Raw genomic sequence first — 21,999 nt, 5'->3', positions numbered from 1 at the left:
ACTCGTTACTTCCAGGGCCCACATTATAACATGAATAACGTGAGGGTTATAATCCTGTTTCTGGTGAGCAGATGAATGAACTTGGCTTTCAGTCTGGTGTTTATTTTGGACATCGCACACACTGTGTTCAAAACTTAAACTTATTCCACCAACTCTGCTCTAGTTGCATACAACACATCTGTTTCCTCTTTCTCTATCTCTCTTCTGCCCACTTTTCACACACACACACACACACACACACACACACACACACACACACACACACACACACACTGAGCTCTCTTAAAGGAGCCGCAGCACCATTTTACAACAAATTCCTTATCACGCTGATGTGACCGAGCCCGACCCGGCCCGGCCCGTCGGGACCAATTGGGCTCGGTTCGGGTATCTATGCCTTATTCCACAGATATTGAGACACACCTACTGTACTGGGAAATATAAGCTATATAGCTATAGGCTATAGCGACAGTTTATTAATAGTTTAGGTAGCTTTCATAACATAAAACCACTATCACTACAACTTATTATAAAGCAAAATCTAAAATATGAATGGTTTGACTTAGGGATGCCCCGTTTGATTGATTGGTCAATATTTCCTATAAACACATGATCGGGTGCTTGTCATTATTCTCTTCTGGCTGCATGCATGTGTCTGGTTGCCTGTTCGTGTAAAGTCCTGCATGGCTGCATCCCACTGACCTTATTAGCCAGGAGCCACATGTGATTGCTTAGACCATCTGAAAATCTGAAAATGGATGCAAAGTATGATGTGCAGCTGTGAAATAGTGGTACACAATGATGAATTATTAAAGGATGAATACAACAAATCAATGAACCATTAGAACACTTAAGATGTGCAAGTGGTGTAACGTTATGTGCTGTTTAAAGTTGACTTACAAGGAAAATATCTGCTTTAATGAAATCTATGTGTTTAGCTTCTTATGAGCCTGGAGGTGCAGTGGTTACTCTTTCAGTGGGTTCGCTGTGTCTTTCCACAGAAAGTGAGTCACACCTTCTGGGAAATAAAACTATAAAGACGTTCCAATGATGATGCCGCTTCTGTGGAAAGAATACTTGAAAAGATTCCAGTCTATTTTTTTATAGTTCAATTATTACTTGGTAGCTGCTGAAACATGTCTTGCACCAATGATATTATACTAACAGAAAACAAAATCAGGCAGGCATAGATGTATGTGATGAGTCTGTGTCGGTGGGGATCTGGAGCCTTGTTGGTAATGCTTATTGCAGAGGCGAAAAAAACGTCTTCATAGTTATGTGCTTTATTATAATAGCATAACATGAAAACAAAAGACCTGAATATTTTCTGAAGAAAAACAACTGAACCTCTCTTATATTCATTTGTTTTATAAACAGAAAGGATTACCCTTTGCTCAATCACTTATGCCAACTGACCATCTGTTTCCCATCAGGCCACATAACTTATTCCACATGAGGTCATCAGCCTTCCTGACCAAACTGATCGCCCCCTCATTTCCTGAAATCGAACAGCCTGACTGAATAACAGGGAAGAATTTCAACATAACAAGATTATATAAAGCTGCATCCTGATGGGAAAACAAAGTCATAATACAACAGAATGAAGATCTCTGTGAGTTTTACGCTGTGGCTGCTGCTCTGTGCCGTCTCCGCAGAAGAAAATACAGATTACCTGCAGACTCAAGGTACAGTAATAAAGTAGTCTCTATGAACTACTGTTTTACATCATGTCATAGCAGTTCAGAGATATCCAAAAGGAGAGAAATATGTATTTTTCTATATATTGGAGCAAAGTAGGGCTGCACATAGCTACTGATTATTTTCATTGTGGATTAATGTCTGGAGTATCATCTGGATAAATGTTTTATTTGTTTAGTCTCTAAATGGTGAAAATATTTTATCAGTGTTTCCCAAAAAGCCCAAGATGTCATCCTCAAATGTCTTGTTTTGTCCACAACTCAAAGATATTCAGTTTACTGTCACAGAGGAGAGAAGAAACTACAAAATATATTATATATATGTCACATTAATATGTATATATATATATATATATATATATATATATATATATATATGTGACAAGCTGACGTCACACAAGTTTCAGTTTTTTCATAAAAAATTACTCAAACCGATTCATTGATTATCAAAATACTTTGAGATTTATTTAATAGTTTACAACTGATTCATGCAGCTCTAAATCAATGTCCAAAGAAACTGAAGGTGCAGTAAAATAAAGCTGACAAAGAAACTGTCTCATTTTTTTTTTGCAGAAGTAGCAGCACAGCTGAAGACTGAAGTGGACAAGCTGAAGACTGAAGTGGACAATCTGAATCAACAACTGAAAGGTATTGTTCTCTCTGTTCAATTGTGTGGCATGGAGTTCAACTTATCATTTATTTATTTATTTTGTTTTATCTCATTTTTTGATAATGTCATTTAATTTTGGTTACTTTATTGGTAGTAGGTAATTTCAACCCAAAAACACTCCGAACTCGTAAAATACGGACATTTGGACAGTGGCTATCAGCATCTGAAGGGAAGAAAAAAGCGCCCATCAGCGTGTTTGAAGAACATACCGGGGAGAGCAGCAGCCACACAGGGTTTACCGATTAGTATGTAAAGCAGAAACCGTTATTCCTGTGTGTCACTGAAACGTAAGCCCACCCACAACCTTTTCCTGTAACACTTTACAATAAGGGTACATTAATTAGCATTAGTTAATGCATTAATAAGCATTAACTAACAGTTATTAAGGGTTAATAAATTGTCTAATAAACATTTATTAACAATGCTCATGTTAACTAAGGTATTAATTGATGCATTATTTACCATTAGTTGATGCCTTAACTAACTGTTAATCACAGTTAACTAAGGTGTCTATTTTACCATTAGTAAATGCAGTTATAAGCCCTCACTAACTATTAAAAACAGTTAATTAAGGTGTCTATTATATCATTAGTAAATGGAATAATAAGCCTTGAATAACTGTTAATAACAGTTAAATAATGTGTCTATTTAACCATTAGTTAATGCTGTAACAAGCCTTGACTAACTGTTAATAACAGTTAACTAAGGTGTATATTTTAACATTAGGTAATGTACTAAAAAGCCTGAACTGGAAATAAAAGCTAACTAAAGTGTCTAAGTAAAGCCTTAGTTGATGTTGATGAAGGTATTTCCTAATATTACTAGGTGGTTGATAAAGATGTTTGATAGCATGTATGTCTTGAGGTTCATGGCCAAGCCATGTCCTTATGAGAAAACTTTTTTTTATTGTTTATTTACGGGCCATGGTTGTCCACATACCTTTGTCCACTATATTTGTCCATCCTCCAACATATGACTTACTTTTGGTAGAGGGTGAGATCAGGGAAAAGACTCCATAGTGTCCATGCAGAGGATTGCTTCTTCCTTTGTCTTCATATAGTCATTAACCTATATAAATTATTGTGCATGCTACATAAGCATTACTTAACCTTAATTGGTCACTTAATTAATGTGTAACAATACTGAATAAGCCTTAATAAACCATCAATAAACAGTTATTAATGCTCTTTGGTAGACTTATTGTAAAGTAGAGAACATATTCACCTTAACTAACACTTAATTAATGTGTAACAATACTGAATAAGCCTTAATAAACCATCAATAAACAGTTAATAATGCTCTTTGGTAGACTTATTGTCAAGTAGAGAACATATGCACCTTTACTAATTCTTAATTAATGTGTAACAATACTGAATACGCCTTACCTAACCATCAAAAAACAATTAATAATGCTCTTTGGTAGACTTATTGTAAAGTAAAGAACATATGCACCTTAACTAATACTTAGTTAATGTGTAACAATACAGAATAAACCTTACCTAACCATCAATAAACATGTATTAATGCTCTTTGGTAGACTTATTGTAAAGTTGAGAACATATGCACCTTTACTAATACTTAATTAATGTGTAACAATGCTGAACAAGCCTTACCTAACCATCAATAAACAGTTATTAATCCTCTTTGGTAGACTTATTGTAAAGTGGAGAACATATACACCTTAACTAACACTTAATTAAAGTTTAACAATACTGAATAAGTCTTACCTAACCATCAATAAACAGTTATTAATGCTCTTTGGTAGACTTATTGTAAAGTGGAGAACATATACACCTTAACTAACACTTAATTAATGTGTAACAATACTGAATAAGTCTTACCTAACCATCAATAAACAGTTATTAATGCTCTTTGGTAGACTTATTGTAAAGTGGAGAACATATGCACCTTTACTAATACTTAATTAATGTGTAACAATGCTGAACAATCCTTACCTAACCATTAATAAACAGTTATTAATGCTCTTTGGTAGACTTATTGTAGAGAACATATGCACCTTAACTAACAATTAACGTGTAACAATACTGAATAAGCCTTAACAAACCATCACTAAACAGTTATTAATGCTCTTTGGTAGACTTATTGTAAAGTGGAGAACATATGCACCTTTACTAATACTTAATTAATGTGTAACAATGCTGAACAAGCCTTACCTAACCATCAATAAACAGTTATTAATGCTCTTTGGTAGACTTATTGTAAAGTGGAGAAAATATACACCTTAACTAACACTTAATTAAAGTTTAACAATACTGAATAAGCCTTAATAAACCATCAATAAACAGTTATTAATGGTCTTTGGTAGACATTGTAAAGTAGAGAACATATGCACCTTAACTAATACTTAATTAATGTCTAACAATACAGAATAAACCTTACCTAACCATCACTAAACATTTATTAATGCTCTTTGGTAGACTTATTGTAAAGTAGAGAACATTTGCACCTTAACTAACACTTAATTAATGTGTAACAATACTGAATAAGCCTTACTAAACCACAACTAAAGAGTTATTAATGCTCTTTGGTAGACAAATTGTAAAGTGGAGAACATATGCACCTTAACTAACACTTAATAAATGTATAACAATACTGAATGAGCCTTAATAAACCATAATTAAACAGTTATGAATGCTCTTTGATACACTTATTCTAGAGTTAAGAACATTTGCACATTAACTTACACTTGATAAATGCATAACAGTTCTGAATAAACATTACTAAACAATGATTCACAGTTTATTAGTACTCTTTGACTTAAACATTAATAAAGCTTTTAAACATTAGTGAAACATTGTCAATGTGAAAGCTTCATGACAACCTTCTGTTATGCACACATATTCAAAATGTAAACAAGGTTTTAATTTGATTCTGAGTTTGACTCAGTCAGTTCTCATCTTTCTTTCCACTGAAGACTTAGCACTATAACAGTTTGAGTCCTGTATGGAGATTACACTGGATATTTTCCCACTCTTGTCCTCTTCACTGTCATGTCTCCTGGATAGTTTTCCTCTCTTGAAACCTAACAAACCAAGTGGGATATATATCAATTTCTTTTAAATGCATGCAAAAGCTACGTATGCAAAGATTGATTGTTAACTATATCACCGTCAAATCTTTACACATATTGTACACTCAAATGACAACAAAGTTGATAGGGCAGCCTTAATGGCACACACTCTACCAAGTGAGTGGTGAGCTACCTTGACGATCATGATTATCCATTACCTAGATTCAGTGACGTGCGGTGATGTCAGTGAGAGGCTAGGCACTGATTTATGAAAGCCAGATTACCTAATTTATTGATTAGGCTAATATATCAAAACAGTAAACGTTATGCAAGCACGGCACACACGCACGGTCAATATCAAGAATTTTCCAATCAGGATGACATATCCACACACACACACACACACACACACACACACACACACACACACACACACACACAGTTAATGTCTAGCATCAGAATGGAAGTTATGCAACCATCTTTATCCTTAATTATTGCACAGCGGACAATTAGGCTATGTTTGTCAGTCAGCAACGATGAAAACACACACACTGCTCAATTGAATATGAAGGCAAATGGCTTGCAATCGGCATTAATTCAACCACACTTATCAATTCATATTAAGCCCAAAATAGTTTCTGACTCACCAATCGGTATTATTTATAGACATAAAATCCATCCGCCGCTCTTTCCTCGTTAAGACGTTGATCACAGCGTTGTAAAACTCGTCTTTACGGGCCTTCAGTTTGCATAGTCTCTGGCTCTCAATTGACATAATGGCAAGGGCTGAAAGACGTGCTTGCCCGGTCCGGTTCCGACTTTATGTTTTGATCCGTTTCAGAGTGGTAAAATGTGCGCTCCACCGAAGCTGTGGCTGGTATTGTCAAGACCAGTTGCGGACACCGCTGCTGTCATTTTGACTTTGAATTTCGCTGGGATTACGCTTACAAACAATGTAGCTAATGACGTAAGCTGCGCAAATGTCCAGTAATATCTCGATTTGAATTGGTCCATGTCTGATATGTAACGTAGGTTATTACTGGCATAACATATTTACGTGTAAAGGCACAGCAGAGTTGTGTTTTTTGCCGTACATGTTGAGGAATAAAAGATCGAAGTGCGCATGCGCAACATGGGTTTTTCGCTTGTCATCTGCAATGAATGGACAGTAAAAGCACTGCTTATTCTACCATTTCTTTTGTATTTGATTATGCGTAACTGCTACATTTGTCATCGTAACGTCCTAAAAATTTGAATAATACACATATATAAATCACAAGAATATACAATAAAAATAGAAATACAAGTTTATTAAATAAAATTATTTAATAAACATTTTTATGTTTGAATTTTGACAGGGTAGGCAGTGCCTAGCTTGCCTACCCTGACTGCACGTCTCTGCCTAGATTGTGTCCAGAATATTAATGCATTGATGCATCTGACAGCCAGCAATCACAGCATTCGCATGTTTGTTTATATAAATCACAGTATATTATGAACCATAAATAATCATTATCATAGTGTAGCCTCCCCGGCTGAAAGATTGTCTGGCTCTCTTCAACTAATGGTTCACCAAGACTTCATTTTTCCTTTGCAGTTTCAAACATGCCTTGAACTCACGGCATCTAACCACTGTAAGAGCTGAGAAAACAACGAAAACTAAATACTTTTAGTTTAAATGTATCCATCTTTTTTATTTGAACCCCTTTTACCCATATATTATTCTAAATGACCCTTTGAGTGCTTACATTGAGTGTTACTTCCCTTTCTTAATTCACTTGTTTTTCAGAAATCAACCTTAATTATAATGAAATATTCAATTAAATATAAAATGGTTCTCCTTTGAACCTTCTGTCACATCCAATATTCTGTAGTAATGCATTTCTATCTCTGAACACCCTTTTATGTATACAGACTCATTAGCCTGGTAATAGTAACTGCAGGCTAATATGTTGACATGCTAGCTTTACTTACTCATCTCCAAGTCCGTGAAACTCTTAAACAGCATATCATAATGTGACTCAAAATACAAACAATATTAGAGGAAACAATGACCAACCTTATCCCCTTATCAACTAGGTGCTAAACAAGTTAAACATGAAACGTTTTGCTTGTATGAGCTGCACACTTTGCCCGCTTGTAGGAACAAATATATACTTCCGGTTTTGATCTTTTCAAAATAAAAACGCTAACGCTGGAAATTGCTATAGATTATTAAATGAGTGAAACAAACTAATATGTGGGTCACTTAGAGCTAGCTTGGCTGTTATGTTAGCTCTAACATAAGTTAATTGCAGAAACATCTGCCAGAGAACAGTGTCATTTTGGTTACCTAAAGCTAGCTAACTTGCTAGCTAGCACTTTTATTTTGAAAAGATCGAAACCGGAAGTATTATAAGCGGGCTGAGGCCATGGGCAACATGTGCTGCAAATCACATGCGAATGCTGTGATTGCTGGCTATCAGATTCATCAATTCATTAATATTCTGGACACTATCTAGATAATGGATAATCATGATCGTAAAGGTAGCTCACCACTCACTAGGTAGAGTGTGTACCATTAAGGCTGCCATATCATGTTTTGTTGTCATTTGTACAATATGTGTAAAGATCTGATGTTGATAGTGAACAATCAATTCTTGCATCCGTAGCTTTTGCATGCATTTAAAAGAAATTAATATATCCCACTTGGTTTGTTAGGTTTCAAGAGAGGAAAACTATCCAGAAGACATGACAGTGAAGATGACGAGAGTGGGACAATTTCCAGTGTAATCTCCATACAGGACTCCAACTGTTATAGCTCTGAGTCTCAGTGGAAAGAAAGATGAGAACTGACTCAGAATCAAATTAAAACCTTGTTTACATTTTGAATATGTGTGCATAACAGAAGGTTGTTATTAAGATTTGATTTCACATTGACAATGTTTCACTAATGTTTAAAAGCTGTGTGAACGTTTAAGTCAAAGAGTATTAATAAACTATGAATCATTGTTTAGTAATGCTTATTCAGCACTCTTATGCATTTATCAAGTGTAAGTTAAGGTGCATATGTTCTTAACTTTACAATAAGTCTATCAAAGAGCATTAATAACTGTTTATTGATGGTAAGGTAAGGCTTGTTCAGCATTGTTACACATTAATTAAGTATTAGTAAAGGTGCATATGTTCTCCACTTTACAATAAGTCTACCAAATAGCATTAATAACTATTTATTGATGGTTACGAAAGGGTTATTCAGTATTGTTACACATTAATTAAATGTTAGTTAAGGTTTATATGTTCTCAACTTTACAATACGTCTACCAAAGAGCATTAATAAATGTTTATTGATGGTTAGGTAAGGTTTATTCTGTATTGTTTTACATTAATTAAGTATTAGTTAAGGTGCATATGTTCTCTACTTTACAATAAGTCTACCAAAGAGCATTAATAACTGTTTATTTATGGTTTATTAAGGCTTATTCAGTATTGTTACACATTAACCTGAAGACATCAAACATCTTTATCAACCACCTAGTAATATTAGGAAATACCTTCATCAACATCAACTAAGGCTTTACTTAGACACTTTAGTTAGCTTTTATTTCCAGTTTCCAGTTTCCAGTCAATTTCCAGGCTTTTTAGTACATTACCTAATGTTAAAATATACACCTTATTTAACTGTTATTAACAGTTAGTTAAGTCTTGTTACTGCATTAACTAATGGTTAAATAGACACATTATTTAACTGTTATTAACAGTTATTCAAGGCTTATTATTCCATTTACTAATGATATAATAGACACCTTAATTACCTGTTTTTAATAGTTAGTGAGGGTTTATAACTGCATTTACTAATGGTAAAATAGACACCTTAGTTAACTGTGATTAACCGTTAGTTAAGGCATCAACTAATGGTAAATAATGCATCAATTAATACCTTAGTTAACATGAGCATTGTTAATAAATGTTTATTAGACAATTTATTAAACCCTTAATAACGGTTAGTTAATGCTTATTAATGCATTAACTAATGCTAATTAATGTACCCTTATTGTAAAGTGTTACCCCTTTTCCTTAACATAACTGCATCAAAAAGGACGCCGATAGTCCCGACCAAGCGTGTTTAGATAAAACGCGTTATATGACGCTAAAGGAGACTTTTGGCATCAATGACAACGACAAAGGCACCTGACCCAGTGTCCGTACTTTACGAGATGGGAGTGAGAATCTGTTGGTCATTTCAGCTTAGATTTGTAGTACTTTTTGGTGGTTAGATAGGTTTTTTTGGTAGTTTTTTCTCCTGCCGGTGTCTCGTCGGTTGGTGTGTGCAGCCGCCATGGTGAACGGAGAGGGGTTCTCCACGCTGACCAGAAAACATGGCATCAAGATCTGTCTTAGTTTTCCGTGCAGCGTGGAGGACACTGGGTTAGCTGTGGGGGAAAAGGTCGGGCAGGATAGCATTAAGTCGGCCGCTTGGATGAACGGCGCTGTGGTCATCTTCCTGGACTGGGTGGAGAAGGTGAACCAAGTCATCGAGGCGGGCATGACTGAATGAAATGTTTGTGCCAACCCTGTCTCACGGCAGTTTGTGATATGGTCACGTAATTTAATCTATTGATTTGTGTACACAAAACATTCATCTCGTTTTTTTCGTGATGTCATGACGTTCTTGAAACTAATGTATTTCAACGGGAAGCATCTTTGGTCATCACAGCACGATTCTTTGTGCCAGTCGGGCTGCAGCAGAGAAGCTGTATACAGCTTTGCTATTCTTGGTATTTTTAGCCCAATAACCGCTGTTTTAATCAGTATTTCGGCCAGGGAAGCTGGATTGCTTTGTTGTTTAATGATATTTTTAAAACTATAATGCTACATCTATCAACATTTATTTAGATGTTATGATGGTATTAATTTCTTTATTTTAATAATATTATTTCAGTCTTATTACCGGTGAAATATTACAGTATGCTGGAAGACAGAACACTACGATATGGGCTGAGCTGGGCGCTTTCTAAGCACATATCAGCCGTTCAGCTAACCGGCCGCTCCATGCACCGCTTTGATAGGAATTAAAGTTCCGGTAAGAGCAGAGGGGGGGGGGCTTTGTATTCATGTTCATATGGACTGGTGTACAAGCAGTAGAGTCATACACACACAATGCTCCCCAGATCTAGAAGTAATGAAAGTAAAGTGCGGTGTAGACCCTTTTACATGCCCAGAGAGCTCACAATGGTGAATATTGCTGCTGTGTATATTCCACCAGATGCTAATGTTAGCACAGTGCTCTGTCAGCTGTACGCCACCATAAACAAACAAATGCAGGCCCATCCAGAGGGAGCCTTTATTGTGGCTGTGGACTTAGCCGAGGACCTCCCCTGGACTGCCAACACATCCGCGGTGGTAAAAAAAAGGCCTGTCAGCGACTCCACTTCCTAAGGATACTTAGAAGGAACCATCTGGAGGAGAAACTCTTATTGGCCTTTTACTGCAACACTATTGCATCCGTACTGCATTATGGCTTGGTATGCCAACTGTAATGTGGCGGACAGAAAGAACCTGCAGAGGGTCATAAAGACAGCATAACATATCACTGGCAGTCCCCTACCCTCGCTGGAAGACATCGCCAGCATACGGTGTCTCAGGAGAGCTAGGGCAATCACTGCTAACCTCTCACACCCAGGATAGCACCTGTTCAACCTCCTCAAGAGCAGGACTAATAGACTCAAAAACAGTTTTTTCCCTGGGCCATCAGGTCCCTAAATTCATAAATTTGTATGTGCTATAGTCAAGTCAAGTCAAGTCAAAGTTTATTTATACAGCACTATTTATACAGACAAGCTGACCAATGTGCTTTACAGAGCAATAGAATATCACACGACAGACAAAACAAGAAAAATGTAAGAACAAATTAAACACTATTAAAAGCAATTGAATAGAAGTGTGTTTTCAAGAGTGACTTGAAAACTGACAAGTCAGAAGCAGAGCGAATATGAAAGTGCAAGCAATGGCAAAGGCACGATAACCTCTGTGTTTTAACCTGTACCGTGGTAAGGATAAAAGTTTCTGTGTCCCTGACCTAAGATCCCTGGAAGGAGTGTATTGCTCTAGGAGCTCCGATAAATAGAGGGGAGCTTGATTGTTAAGATACTTATAAACAAATAAAAGAATTTTAAAATCAACCCTAAAACGTACCGGCAACCAGTGAAGAGAAGCTAAAATTGGAGTGATGTGTTCGTGTTTACGAATGCCTTTTAAAAGTCTCGCTGCCGCATTCTGGACTATTTGAAGACGTGTTAAAGTTGTAGAATTTATTCCGTAATATAAAGCATTACAGTAGTCCAGTCGGGATGATAGAAATGCTTGTATCACCCATTCAAAAGCTTGAGGACATAGAAACGGCCTAACTTTAGTCAGCATACGTAAATGAAAGAAACACGAACTGACAACAGAGTTAATTTGTTTATCCAATTTCAAAGAACTATCTATTGAAACACCAAGATTTTTCACACAAGTATTTATAGGTATAGAGAGTGTAAACGCTTCAGGGATATGATTTAGGCTACTTTTAGGAGGACCAAAAAGTATAAGTTCCGTTTTATTTTCATTTAATTTTAAGAAGTTAGTAGACATCCACTTCTTTATTTCGTCTAGACAAGCCGACAGATGCTCCGGTGAATTTTTTCCTACCCGTTTAATGGGAACATAAATCTGAATATCATCTGCATAGCAGTGAAACGACACATCATATTTTTTAAATATGGATCCCAAAGGGAGCAAATAAAGAGAAAAGACCGTAGGGGCCAAAATTGAGCCCTGAGGGACCCCCCAGCGAAGAGGAGCAGCAGAGGATGTAGTAGAGCCAAAACTAACAGAAAATTTTCGATCAGTCAAGTATGAACTGAACCAATTCAAAACGGTTCCCTTTAGACCAACATCCAGCTCGAGTCTAGACAAAAGAATATCATGGTCCACCATATCAAAAGCAGAGCTAAGATCTAATAGCATTAAAATCATGGAATCTCCAACATCTGTTGTCAGATAGATGTCATCAAAAACCTTCAACAGTGCAGATTCAGTACTATGGAGTGCCCGAAAGCCGGATTGAAACTTCTCATATATAGAATGTACACTTAAATAGGAGTGTAATTGATTTAATACCACTTTCTCTAAAATTTTTGAAATAAAAGGCAAATTATAGATAGGCCTATAGTTATTCAGATCAGAAGGATCGAGATCTGGTTTCTTGATTGATGGAAATATTAAGGCATTTTTGAGAGCAGCTGGAAAGATCCCTAGGCTAAGTGAGTTATTTACAATGGTAAGTAAACTGTGTCCTAATGTATCAAAGAGTTCTATTAAACTTTTAGGTGGGATAATGTCCAGAGAGCAGATTGTAGGCCTGAGATGAGTGATTATTTCTTGTAGATAGGAAATAGAAACATCCTCAAATTCATGAAAACCTGCGGAGAATGAAGATAGCATAAACGGAGTGGTTTCAATATCATTATTATTCGGACATTCATCACCGTACCTGGCCTTTGATTTTCAATTTTGTTAGAAAAAAATCTAAGAAAGTCATCGCCATTTAGGTGGGAGGGTACTGGATACGCTTTGGTAGGTGGATTTAGAGCAGAGTTTATAGTTGAAAATAGTAATTTTGGCTTTTGTCTATATTTTTCAGTTATTTGTGAAAAATATTGACATTTTGCCTTCTTGACTGCATTTTGAAATTTAGATAAAGCATCTCTCAACGCTACATAATAAACTTGAAGTCTATGCTTTCTCCATCTTCGTTCAGCCTGTCTACATAGCCGTCTAAAACTGAATACAGTCTCATTCAACCAAGGCTCAATTTTTTTCTTTAAACATCTAGGTTTAAAAGGAGCAACCGAGTCTAGGATACTTAAACAGGTAGAATTGAAGCAGTTAAAATATTCATTCAAATCAAAGTTAGGAAGATGACAATCTAAAATTTCACCATCACAAATGTTTTTATACATGTGAGAAAAGTTAGAAATAGCAGTTGGATTTAGAGACCGAAACCAATGAACTGGCTTATGCATTGGAATTGACTCAAGAACCAGAGGTATAGAGAAAAAGATTGGCTTATGATCAGAAAAATTTAGTTCACTCATTTTTATATCAGAGACAGATAGTCCATGTGTTAAAATCAGATCTAATGTGTGGCCCTGAACATGAGATGGGCCATCAACCCATTGATAAAGGTCAAATGATTCCATCAGGTTAACAAATTCCTTTGACAAAGAATCAGTACGACAGCAGATATGAATATTAAAATCACCAAGAATTAAAAGTCTATCATTATTTGTTACAAGTTCACTTAAAAATTCAGCAAACTCACTAATAAACTCTATTGTGTATTTCGGAGGGCGATATATAAGTACCACCACAACCGCATTTTCAGCGTTTAATCTAAATAACTGTAATTCAAAGCTTTTAAATGCATTGGTAGGCAATGACTGACAAGAAAGTTTGTTTTTAAAAACAGAGACTAATCCTCCACCCCGACCCGTAGACCGAGGGGAGTTTAAAAATAGATAGTCCTGAGGTAACAGTTCAGTTAAAGGCACCAGATCTCCAGGTTTTAGCCAAGTCTCAGTAATTAATAACATATCCAAGTCGTTGGAAACAACAAAATCATTTAAAATAAAAGTCTTATTTACCAGAGATCGGGCATTTATCAAAGCCATCTTAGATAAAACCTGCTCTGGGCTCCGTTTGGGCTGATGATGAACTTGAAGCTGTCGAAGATTGTTAAAGTTAACCCTTCTGCGTCGCATCCGAGGCGAAACATCAGTGGAAGGTCGATAGCAGCCATTCGACCACGCAGCATATAACCTCCAGTGCACTTGCTCAGGTTGACACAGCGACACAGAAACTGACCACGTAGGATGAATCATTCGGTACACTCGCTCCGGCAAACGCCACGAGACATGCCAGCCACATTCCACCGGCGATAACAGACGTCCATCGGCTGCCCGCTGGAGCGTGAGCTGAAGTTTCAGCCTTACTGCAGCTCCATCTCTCTTCCCACGCCTCCGACGATTTCGACGTTTCCTCGGTAAAGAACAAGGAGAACGGCGGAGGAAGGCAGGTACATTCCCCAAATATTTGGTTGAGTAATAATCAGGACCTCCCAGCCAACTTTTTGGTAGCTGTTCAGCTGAATATCGGATGTCCAAAAGTTGAAAGCGGTCATAAACTAGTATTGAGGATGAACAGTGATGGATAAATGTAGAAAATATATATATAATCATAATAAAAACACTGAGCAGACGGCAAGCCTCACACACTGGCGCCATCTTGAAAATCCGTTTAGCAGATGAATGTCATCTGCTAAACGGATGCTATAATGTGTAAATGGTATATATATATTGCTTGCTTCTATCCTTTTATTGTTTTTATTGTTTGTTATTTGTTTTTCTTTATAATTGTTATGCACTGGCCGAAGAAGCACTGCTATTTCATTGTATACCTGATGTGCAATGACAATAAAGAGTCTTATCTTATCTTAATGACAAATCAAAATGGTACCACTTTACCTGAGGTCTAAGAATCTCATAAGACAGCCAGTTTTGTGAAATATCCTGTCACACATCTATCTGACCAAGTGCAAGAATTGGTCTCTAACCTTGCACATCTAATTATAATAATCATTATGTCAACATGTCATGAATACAGAAAGAGGTGGATTTTCTGTTTATGTCAAGTTGTCATGACAAATACATCTTCTGTTAATGTCAGCCTGGTTAATGTCAAGTTGTCATTACAAAGACATCCCAGTGTCATGTCATGGTTATGACAGTGTCATGTCACAATTATGTTGATCCACCTTTCTCCTTACGTTTTCTACTAACCATTGTCACGTCTATTGATGTAGGCCTATAGACTGGTTAAACCCAGCCCGATGTGCCTGCGATTTCATTTCCGATTTCAGATTGAGCTTGGTCTGGTGATAGCCAGACTAGTAGGCCTACTCCTCTTCCTAATATTTTTTTGTTTACATGTAGCATATAAGTGATCGTATTAGCCCCCATGCTGTTGGCTGTTAATATCGCTTTATTAGGCTTTTTTTGTGGCGACGGCCATTGGTTGGATGGCCGTTCTGGACTTTTCCCGAACGCACAGATTGTCAGTCCGTCCCTGCTGTTGGTGGATGGCATGACAGTATCCCGGTTCTCCCCCAAAACCTGGCCTGGAAAAAGGACGTCCTAAAGTACATTGGTCTGTTCCTCGGTAATTAAGTCATGGTACGGAAAAACTGGGAGGCCGTCATGGAAAAAAATTTAAAGTAAAATGAGTAAATGGAAGTGTTTGCTCCCTCAAATGTATTATAGAGGCAGAGTTTTAGTGTTGAACAATATTGTTGCATCCCTTTTATGGCACCGTTTATCTTGAGTGGACCCCACGTCAGGCCTACTGTATCAGATCCAAAGGAAATGGTAGATTTCTTTTGGGGGGTGAGGGTCTGCACTGGGTGCCACAGGGGGTGCTGTTTTTATCAAGAGAGGAGGGGGGACAGGGCCTTGTCCACCTGGCCAGCAGAACGGCTACCTTCAGACTTCAGTTCATACAGAAGTCAGAACGTCACCAGCTGTATCCTCAGACATGTGAGGAAACTGGGGCTGTTTTTAACTGACCCTACATTTTTAAAGTTAAGGGCGTTTCCTCCTTTTTATCAGGGCGTTTTTAAGTCTTGGGCCCTTTTTAACTGTAAATTGTTGAAAGGTCTAACTCTCTGCACTGGTTGTTGAAGGAGCCACTGATCAACGGGAGCAGACTGGATATCTGCTTGGATATATCTGCAGCAGGGTGCCCAGGTTGCTGGCAGCCCTAAACCAATCTGGGATTCTAAGCCTGCAGCAGCTGGTAGAGGCAGCAGGGCCTAAACTATTGGGGGCCGGGGCTGTGGGCTCTCTCCTGGGCATGAGATCCATCCGGGTCGCACAAAGACTCCTAGAACTATGGAAACAAAAGCTGAGTGGGAGAGAGAGGAGACTCCTCATTGAGTGCAGCCAGGGAGAGGAGGAGCTACTACTGGAGGTTTACCTGAGCCCAGAGTTTGGAGAGGAAACCGGCCCTCTGGTAGCTGTCAGTAGCCCGGGCAAACTTACCCTGCATGGAGCAGATGAAGTGACATTTTACCATAACTTTGTGAAGGCTATCAATAAAAAAGAATTGAGTGGCAGACCCCCCACTGTCTGGAATGAAAAGCTGGGCGGGGACCAGCCCTGTCACCAGTGGAGGGTTTTATACAAGCTGCCCCTCAAAAAACGGACCGTTAACCTCCAGTGGAGGATTTTACATGGTGCTGTTGCCTACAATGCTTTTATCTCTGTTCTTAACCCAGGAGCATGCCTATGTTCCCATATTTCTAAGAATTGTTTTTTAACAGAAAATTAGGCCCTATGTTCCCATAGTCCTATGTTCCCACATTTCTAAGATTTTTGTAAAAATTAGGCCCTATGTTCCAACAGTTCCCACATTTCTGAGATTTCTTTCCAAAATTAGGCCCTATGTTCCCACATTTCCTTTTTCCTAAATTTGTATCAGATTGTATCCCCCTTTCTCCCAATTTGGTAGCCAATTACACCCAACCTATTATCCAGTAGCAATGGACTACAGATGGCATGTAACACTAACCCTAAAAAAATCTTAAAAATGTGGGAACATAGGGCTGTGGGAACATGAACAATGAACAATTTTCAGTGGAAAAAAAATTCTTAGAAATATGTGAACAATTCAATTCAATTCAATTTTATTTATAGTATCACATCATAACAAGAGTTATCTCTGGACACTTTACAGATAGAATAGGTCTAGACCACACTATAATATACAAAGACCCAACAGTTCCAGTAATTCCCCCAACAGCAAGCATTTAGTGCGACAGTGGTGAGGAAAAACTCTTGCTAGGCGGTGTCTGACGGTGCAGGTTGGGGGGGTGATGAACAGTGGCAATAACAGTCACAATAAAGATAATGAAACAGTGACTAGAAATAGTAGTCGTAGTAGTTCATGGCATAGCAGGGCACTGCAGGGCATTACAGAATGTAGCAGGGCACAGCAGAGCATAGCAGGGCGTAGCAGGGAGTGCAGCAGGACCACAGAGACAGCTGGAGCCATGCTTTAGGTGCCACCCTAATCCAAGGAATCATGCTGGGCGATAAAAAACATAAGGACTCTGGGGAGCTAAGAATTAGGTTAGTACAAGCATTTCTGGGACATGAATGCACACACTTGGAAAGAGAGAAGAGAGAGAAGCTCGGTGTGTCAAAGGAAGTCCCCCGGCACTAAGAGAGACAGGAAAAGGAAAAGAGCCTGGTCGGGCTAGAACTCTCCCCAACTGGATCAGGCTGTACTGGTCTGCCTCCCTCTACTTTGACTATGTTATTGATTATATGGTAGATGAATCTGACGACTATGATGAGAAGCAGGTGGGCCGGGCTAGGCGGATGCTGCAACTACTCACTCCCTAACTATAAGCTTTATCGAAGAGGAGTTTTAAGTTTACTCTTAAATGTGGTGACGGTGAACATAGGGCTGCCCCCTTAACCCCACTGTTCTTAACCAGTGTACTTTTTGTTGCCTTCCAGAGACTGTTTACCATGTTTTTACAGAGTGTAGGAGACTCACAGAGTTCTTCTCTCTTTTAACATTTTTTTTTTTTTTTTTGGGCGACCTTTAGCTCACCCAGTGAGAGCGTGCGTCCCATGTAGGTCCTTTGCAGCAGCCCGTGTTCGAATCCGACCTGCGGTCCTTTGCTGCGTGTCATCCCCCATCTGTCTCCCACCTTTCCTGTCTATCCACTGTCTCTCACTCTGAAATAAAGGGAAAAAGCCCCAAAACATTGTTTTTTAAGTCTTTTTAATGTAGTTTTTACAGAGAGGGTTTTTATTTTGGGAGCTGCCTACAAAAAGGCACAACTAAGAAAAGTGGCAGCTCCTGAATTACCTTTCAGGTGAAGCCAAAATGGCGATTTACATAAGCAGGAAGAACAGGGTGGAGAACAGGGGGCGGGGGTGGGAGGGCAGGAGACCGGGCTAGTCTCTGCAACATCAGGGCCAGACTCTGGTTAGAGTTCAGCTTTTATAAACACGTTAGAGACATTGATGCTTTTAAACAGCGTTGGGGTTTTAATGATATTGTTTGTTCTGTTGATGAAGACTTGGTTTTTGCACTGGATAATATCTTTAAACAAACACTGATATTTCAATGCAATTGATTATCACAATTTTCATTGTGAAATTGTACAAATTATAAATATGTAAATAAAGTGGTTTTGTATAAATATAATCTCTCTCTCTCTCTCTCTCTCAGTCCGACAGGTTGCGTTCTCAGCCTCACTGCTGGCTGGAGGCAAATCAATTATTGGACCCTTTTCCAAGGACACTACCCTGATCTACAAACACGTCCCCACCAACATCGGGAATGCCTACAACCCAACCACAGGTAGTTCTGATATTCTAACAATACATTTTAGGGATGCACCGATATGAACATTTTGGCAGAATGTTACCGATGCCAATATTTATCTTTATAAAAAACTTTCTATGATAATTATATTTTGTGTGTACTGAAAAACATGTGTAAACACTGTATTTGTAAAAGTCATGTATTTCTTTTTTGCAAAAACATTTGGAAAATCCCATAAATCACAGATTATTATTCTAAGTGTCTGACAACATTATGGAAAGGATCCTTACAGAGACCGACAGTTTAGTTAAAGAGTAAGATCCTTTTAGTTTAACATGAAACAGCCCCAAAATCACCATCACCAAACTACACCACACTCCATGTAAATAATCAGGACTTTTAGCGTGTATAGAGACAGCATATCTCCACCAGACTCCATGTAAATAATCAGGACTTTTAGCGTGTATAGAGCCAGCATATCTCCACATATAAATGGGTGAATTAAGGGTTTATTTCAACCAAACCAGAGTGGTGATTGTTGGAACAGTGGAAAGATGAACCAAGACGGCTTTTGGTAGTTTTATTTAGTTTCTGTCCACTTTGAATGAAGTGTGTTTTACGATGATAAAAGTCCTGATTATTTACAAGGAGTCTGGTGGAGATATGCTGGCTCTATACACGCTAAAAGTCCTGATTATTTACATGGAGTCTGGTGGAGATATGCTGGCTCTATACACACTAAAAGTCCTGATTATTTACAAGGAGTCTGGTGGAGATATGCTGGCTCTATACACGCTAAAAGTCCTGATTATTTACATGGAGTCTGGTGGAGATATGCTGGCTCTATACACACTAAAAGTCCTGATTATTTACAAGGAGTCTGGTGGAGATATGCTGGCTCTATACACGCTAAAAGTTCTTATAATTTACATGGAGTCTGGTGGAGATATGCTGGCTCTATACACGCTAAAAGTCCTGATTATTTACATGGAGTCTGGTGGAGATATGCTGGCTCTATACACACTAAAAGTCCTGATTATTTACAAGGAGTCTGGTGGAGATATGCTGGCTCTATACACGCTAAAAGTTCTTATAATTTACATGGAGTCTGGTGGAGATATGCTGGCTCTATACACGCTAAAAGTCCTGATTATTTACATGGAGTCTGGTGTAGTTTGGTGATGGTGATTTCGGGGCTGTTTCATGTTAAACTAAAAGGATCTTACTCTTTAACTAAAAGGTATATCTCTGTAGGGATCCTTTCCATAATGTTGTCTGACACATATAGACATAATAATAATAATAATAATAATAATTAAAGCTGCAAGCAGTGATGGACGGGCCCTTGCACCTCTCTGCATGTCGGGGTTACCTGGCAGACGCCGCTCCTTGCGACCGTGAATTTGCGCGGCACTCAGATGCCGCAAATCATCACCAATGAAAAGGGAACTCCCCGCCGAGTTCAATGATACCTCACCCAAGACTCTACGTCATACAGTTCATTATGGATGGTTGACCACTTATGAAAGGGGGCGTGGCTTAAGCATAGAGGGTGGGCCAAACCATGACCAATGAAGAAGGAACTCTCTGCTGAGTTCAATGACACCTCACACAAGACTCTACCTTAAACGGTTCAAATGTTATGAAAGGGGGCGTGGCCTGAGTACGTGGGCGTGGTCATATTATAGGGGCCGGCTCAGTATTACATGTAGACCACACATTTAAGTTTCATGTAAATCGGAAGATGTTTGTCATATAAGGCAGATTTCCTGTTGCCAGCGGGGGGCGCTATGACCAAAAGTCAATTTTTGCCTGTAGGTGTCCTCAGGCCTGGACCCTTGTCCATCGTGAAAAATTTTGGGCAGATACGACAACGTACACTCAAGTTACAATAACTGCTGTAATAATAATAATTCCTTCAGTTTCAATAGGACCTTCGCCACTGTCGGCGCTCGGGCCCTAATAATTTATAATAATCTGAGTCTGTCAGCAGCAAAAACAGAACTTAACGTTACATTACAGCTTGTTTCTTGTTTAATACTGGACCAGTATCAGAGATGTGATATATTGTGCATTCCTAATATATTTCACTTGTATTTTGCTGTTGTTTGCATTTAAAATGACAAACTAAACATCCAACAGGTGTGTTCACTGCCCCGGTAAGAGGAGTCTACCACTTTGAGTGGCATCTCACTGCAGAGGGAGACGGCAGCCATGCTTCAGGGGGTTGGTTGGTCAAGAACTTACAGAATCTTTTTGTGGCATGGGAATATCAGGCTGCCGGTTTTATGAGTTCTTCTAATGGCGTTATGCTGTTGCTGGAGGTGGGAGACGTCGTATTTGTGCGTCTGGCGGCTAACACTTTGGCGTTTGACAATGGAAGTCACCCCACCACCTTCAGTGGGTTTCTGCTGTTCCCCATGTAGGACAGAAACAGCAGCTCTGTGATAGTCACACAGGTTTTTGTTGTCTTAACCCTTGTGTTGTCCTTCGGGTCCTGAAGCTCAATGCCAGGCCAGTGACCTGAAGGAAAACACAAGGGTTAAACTAGTCTTCATAGCACTTTTTCACACATTTTCTTTGATTTTCATGATAATAATAAGTAATAATTTTCAACAGGTATCTTTTTCCTTCAAATATAAACTGGCTAATGTTTCTGATTCTCTCTTGTTTCTGTCATTTTAATCAAATAAACATATATCATTGCAATTACATCTGTGAGCATTTCTTCAATCTGTTTGTTTCAACTTTAACTTATTGAAAGTAGATAATCTAATTCACCATCATATCAGTATAAAGAAACAGAGAATGTTAAGCTGTTGTAACATATCAACTCTGTATGATGTCCACATGAGACTCTCTGGACATTGGACGGTTCAGTCTCACTTTCTAACATGAAGACACAACAGGAGATTTATCAACTTAAATCAGTAGTTTTGGTGCCTAAATCTAACCAAACTGGGACTGTTTCACAGCATTAACAATGTAATTTTAGGAGTCTCTAACATGAAGCATACAACAAGAGAAAAAATTGTCGAAAAAGCAAAAATATGTTTGAAAAAAGCTATTTTTTTAATTGTTGAAAAAGCAACAAAAATAATTCAAAACAGCAAATACGTTGATTGTGTGTGTGTGTGTGTGTGTGTCTCTGGACAAGATTCAGGTTTTAAATTAATTTTAATATT

At 38.2% G+C, this 21,999-nt stretch overlaps 1 protein-coding gene across 1 annotated transcript; it reads left to right on the top strand.

The window, feature by feature from the left end:
* Positions 1-1,501: 1,501 nt before the first annotated feature.
* LOC114566844 (complement C1q-like protein 2) lies at positions 1,502-21,526 on the top strand. Its single transcript, XM_028595634.1, has 4 exons — positions 1,502-1,682; positions 2,268-2,342; positions 18,719-18,850; positions 20,957-21,526. Exons 1-4 carry the CDS (start codon positions 1,598-1,600, stop codon positions 21,238-21,240), a joined length of 576 nt encoding a protein of 191 aa, XP_028451435.1. The 5' UTR covers positions 1,502-1,597; the 3' UTR covers positions 21,241-21,526.
* The last annotated feature ends 473 nt before the right edge of the window (positions 21,527-21,999 follow it).

This window comes from Perca flavescens, chromosome 13 (genome assembly GCF_004354835.1).
Source record: "Perca flavescens isolate YP-PL-M2 chromosome 13, PFLA_1.0, whole genome shotgun sequence".
Taxonomy (NCBI): Eukaryota; Metazoa; Chordata; class Actinopteri; order Perciformes; family Percidae; genus Perca; species Perca flavescens.
Note: the sequence above shows the minus strand (reverse complement) of the source record. Positions and strands in the feature narration are given on the sequence as shown.

Bases quoted from the DNA above. Each gene is read 5' to 3' on its own strand.
- LOC114566844 (XM_028595634.1), top strand. From the start codon at position 1,598: ATGAAGATCTCTGTGAGTTTTACGCTGTGGCTGCTGCTCTGTGCCGTC. The intron at 1,683-2,267 runs GTACAGTAATAA...TTTTTTTTGCAG, and splicing joins AGATTACCTGCAGACTCAAG to AAGTAGCAGCACAGCTGAAG. The intron at 2,343-18,718 runs GTATTGTTCTCT...TCTCTCTCTCAG, and splicing joins TCTGAATCAACAACTGAAAG to TCCGACAGGTTGCGTTCTCA.